This window comes from Garra rufa, chromosome 8 (assembly GCF_049309525.1).
Source record: "Garra rufa chromosome 8, GarRuf1.0, whole genome shotgun sequence".
Taxonomy (NCBI): domain Eukaryota; kingdom Metazoa; phylum Chordata; class Actinopteri; order Cypriniformes; family Cyprinidae; genus Garra; species Garra rufa.
Genome location: NC_133368.1, coordinates 22,491,313 through 22,495,011, shown reverse-complemented (window position 1 = coordinate 22,495,011; position 3,699 = coordinate 22,491,313). Strand labels below are relative to the sequence as shown.

At 40.8% G+C, this 3,699-nt stretch overlaps 1 protein-coding gene across 1 annotated transcript; it reads left to right on the top strand.

Moving 5' to 3' along the window:
• Positions 1 to 346: 346 nt before the first annotated feature.
• Positions 347 to 1,349, top strand: LOC141341108 (gamma-crystallin M2-like). Its single transcript, XM_073846253.1, has 3 exons — positions 347 to 400; positions 506 to 748; positions 1,039 to 1,349. Exons 1-3 carry the CDS (start codon positions 395 to 397, stop codon positions 1,309 to 1,311), a joined length of 522 nt encoding a protein of 173 aa, XP_073702354.1. The 5' UTR covers positions 347 to 394; the 3' UTR covers positions 1,312 to 1,349.
• Positions 1,350 to 3,699: the final 2,350 nt, after the last annotated feature.

Below are 3,699 nucleotides of genomic sequence, written 5' to 3'. Positions count from 1 at the left end.
AGAATGTTTGAATCAAAACTCCTAAGTACTTCATTTTTTTGACAGAGTTTTTATATTCTTTAAAAACCAAAATCAAACCAAATGCAATCAGTCAGTCAGAACAAAATAATTTATCAGAATGAAAGCTCTTTTTTTTTCATTTTATTCTTTAATTTTAGCAACATATACTTTAGAAATTCTACAGTTCAAACAATGTAAACACTAAGATCTACATACCGAGCTTTAACTAGAATGGGCTCTAAACCAACTTGCACAGTCAGGAATTGACTAACAATAGAGGCCATGCAGTCTTTAGTCTTAGTCTAGTATAAAAGCACAGGTGACAGTCAGTCAACAAGCAGAATCAGCTTCAGCTTCTTCTTTGTGGAACTACTGAGGATCAGCCAGCGCAACCATGAAGGTAAACCTTGGTCCCGCACCAATTTACACACAGTTTAACTCAAAAATTATTTGATTTGTTCATTTTAACTTTAAATCACTTAAATTATAAATTTTGAATTTCCAGGTCACCTTCTACGAAGAGAGGAACTTCCAGGGTCGCTCTTATAACTGTATGGGCGACTGTGCTGATTTCTCCTCCTACATGAGCCGCTGTCACTCTTGCAGAGTGGAGAGTGGATGCTGGATGATGTATGATCAGCCCAACTACATGGGAAATCAGTATTTCTTCAGAAGGGGAGAGTATGCTGATTACATGTCTATGTTTGGAATGAACAACTGCATCAGGTCCTGCCGTATGATCCCTATGGTGAGCTCCATAAATGTACTGCTTTGTAATGTATCCACTCAAATCCACAGCTCCTCATTAAGAATACTTCTAAATTAAATATTCAATTTATATTCATTTGGAATCATAAAGCAAAAAGCTAGTCTAGAGGCGCATAGAGAGAAATGTTAAAATCCATAATTTAAAACACAGAGGATCCTTTCAGAATACTAATTTATGAGGCAGAACAATACAGTTATTTTTATTTGTTTACATCAGATTTTGGTTCTACCTGATAAACTAGAAAATAACATACTTCTCTCTTATTACAGTACAGGGGATCCTACAGAATGAGGATCTACGAGAGGGACAACTTCATGGGTCAGATGTACGAGATGATGGATGACTGTGACAGCGTCATGGACCGTTACCGCATGTCTCACTGCAATTCCTGTCATATTATGGATGGCCACTGGCTCTTCTATGAGCAGCCCCACTACAGAGGCAGGATGTGGTACTTTGGCCCTGGAGAGTACAGGAGCTTCAGCAATATGGGTGGCATGAGATTCATGAGCATGAGGCGTATCATGCACTCCTGGTACTAGGGGTTATATTAATAAAATAATTCCTCCACAACACTAAACATTGTCTTCAAAATCATTGCCGTCAATATTATTTACATCAGTCGTCAAATAACACCTGCCAGGAATTACTGAATTATGTTATACTATAGTAAGATGTATGTACTGTAAATATGAGGGATGAATGCTTTCAAATGACAAGGTCCAGCCAAACATGAAACCCAAACTAAACTGCATCAAAAAAGCTTGTTTCTCACAGCCTTTGGTCAAATTACAAGTGATTCTATTTTATTAGAATTTAATGTAAATATGGCTAAATTAAACATTTATAACTTTCTTCTGTGGAACAAAACAGATAATATTTTGAAAAATCTCTTGGTATTTTCTTTCCATACAATGAAATTAGTCAAGCCCAACGTTTTTGTGTCTAAGTATCTAAATAAAAATATAAAAGTAAAAGTTAAAAATATCTACATTTAAAGAAACATTGCAGAATTCTGGCCTCTCTATAAACATCTGTAGATCATCTTCAAGTGGTTTGCAAGGTATGCTAATGGTTGCAGCTAGCTACAGCAAGATAAGAATCACAAATCTTTGCCATATCTGCTGCCATAGTAGCCAAACATGGATAATTATAACGTCTGAAATTTCCTGCCAATTCAAACCTGACGTCTTCAAATTAGTGGTCTTCATGGGTCTATGTAGATTAAAAACCCAAGCCCCGACTGAGACCTAAATGGGGCTGGGTTCAAAACTTGCCACGGGTTGGAAATGGTATGAAACTATACCAACTTTTCATTATTAGTTCAATATTTTATTATTTAAAAGAGAAATATATGAAATAATTGTATGTCAACATAAGTATCTTAACTTTTCCCATCTCTTTTGATAATCCACATTCATATATGCAGTTTACCAACCCCTTCCTTTGCCAAGAACTCTTTTACCACCATGTGGCTGGATAATAGACTAACAGCGAGTATTTGAATTTCCTTTAAGACAGGCCTGTCAATCAAATTTAAAATAGCACTGTCGTTATAAAGTGCTAAAAATTTAAGGAATATGTGAAAGGCATCATCAGCCATGAAATCACATTTCTCAATTTAGGTTACCAACTACCATATATAATTTTGTAAAAGGATTTAGGGAATGCTGCAGATGGAAATTGCATGAGAAACCATCATGCTGCTGTGTGAAATATAGCCACATGGGCTTGGGAGTACTATGGAAAACGTCTCAGGTTACGTAGGTAACCCTAGTTCCCTGAGGACAGGGAACGAGACGCTGCGTCCTGGTTAGGACACTTTGGGAACTGCTCTCAGCGTGACCGGTTCTGAAGCTCTTATAAAACAACGACAATGAACTTGACATTGACCGGCGCCAGCCCATGACGTCATTAACAAGGCGCCTGCTAGTATAAAGGGGCGCTTGTGAATACATCAACCATCTTTTTGTCTGATGGAGACGTAAGTGGGGCCCGAAGCATGGCTACGAGACGCAGCGTCTCGTTCCCTGTCCTCAGGGAACTAGGGTTACCTACGTAACCTGAGACGTTCCCTTCCGGAGGGAACTCTACGCTGCGTCCTGGTTAGGACACTTTGGGAACGATATACCAACGCCGCCATGCTGAGGAGTAAGTGAACAACTGACTGATTGAGGAGTCAAGAAGGAACATCACTCCCCACTACCGGCGAAAATCGCTCGGGCCGACGTCACAGCTGGCTCGGCCACCCAAGCACGGAACTCCTAGGAGTGGAGGCCTGATACTTCTAAGCGAGAGTAGGCCTACCTACACTCACCGCTAGTAGTGAAGCTTACCCTTAAGCCTTCACACTAGACGGGGGTTCTGAGGAGCGGAGGCTCTAAAGAGACTCTCTAAACGAGAGAAAGCCTAGCAACACTCTGTGCTTGCGGGGAACTCTGGGAGTGGAGGTCGGAGACCTAACTACACTCAACACTGGAGGTGATCCATGAGGCTCCAGGAGCCTAAGCAATAGAACCACTTAAGTGGAGTTCTCAGGAGAGTGGAGGCTTCTGCAAGAAGACTCTCTAGATGAGAGGAAGCCTAGCGACACTCGATCCTATAAGTAGTGCTGTCTGTAGTGGAGTTGGAAAAACCCAGGGGTTTTTAGAACCAACTCTAGAATGGGAACGGAGGATAATGCGTAACCCATACCATACAGGATTTTACAAAAGAACCCAACCTTAGGGGGGAATCTTTACCACTCATGTGGATTTTAGAAAGTGCCCAAGGACTTGCGTGTGCACTTACCACTTTACGTGGGTTTTAAGGAGTGCTCAAAAGCTTCGCGTGAGTACTCACCACTATTGTGGGTTTGAGAAGGTGCCCAGAGCGTAGCGAGGGAAACACCATATAATTATCACAGGCGACAGCAAAGCCTGGAGCTTTGG

Bases quoted from the DNA above. Each gene is read 5' to 3' on its own strand.
- LOC141341108 (XM_073846253.1), top strand. The intron at 749-1,038 runs GTGAGCTCCATA...CTCTTATTACAG, and splicing joins CCTGCCGTATGATCCCTATG to TACAGGGGATCCTACAGAAT.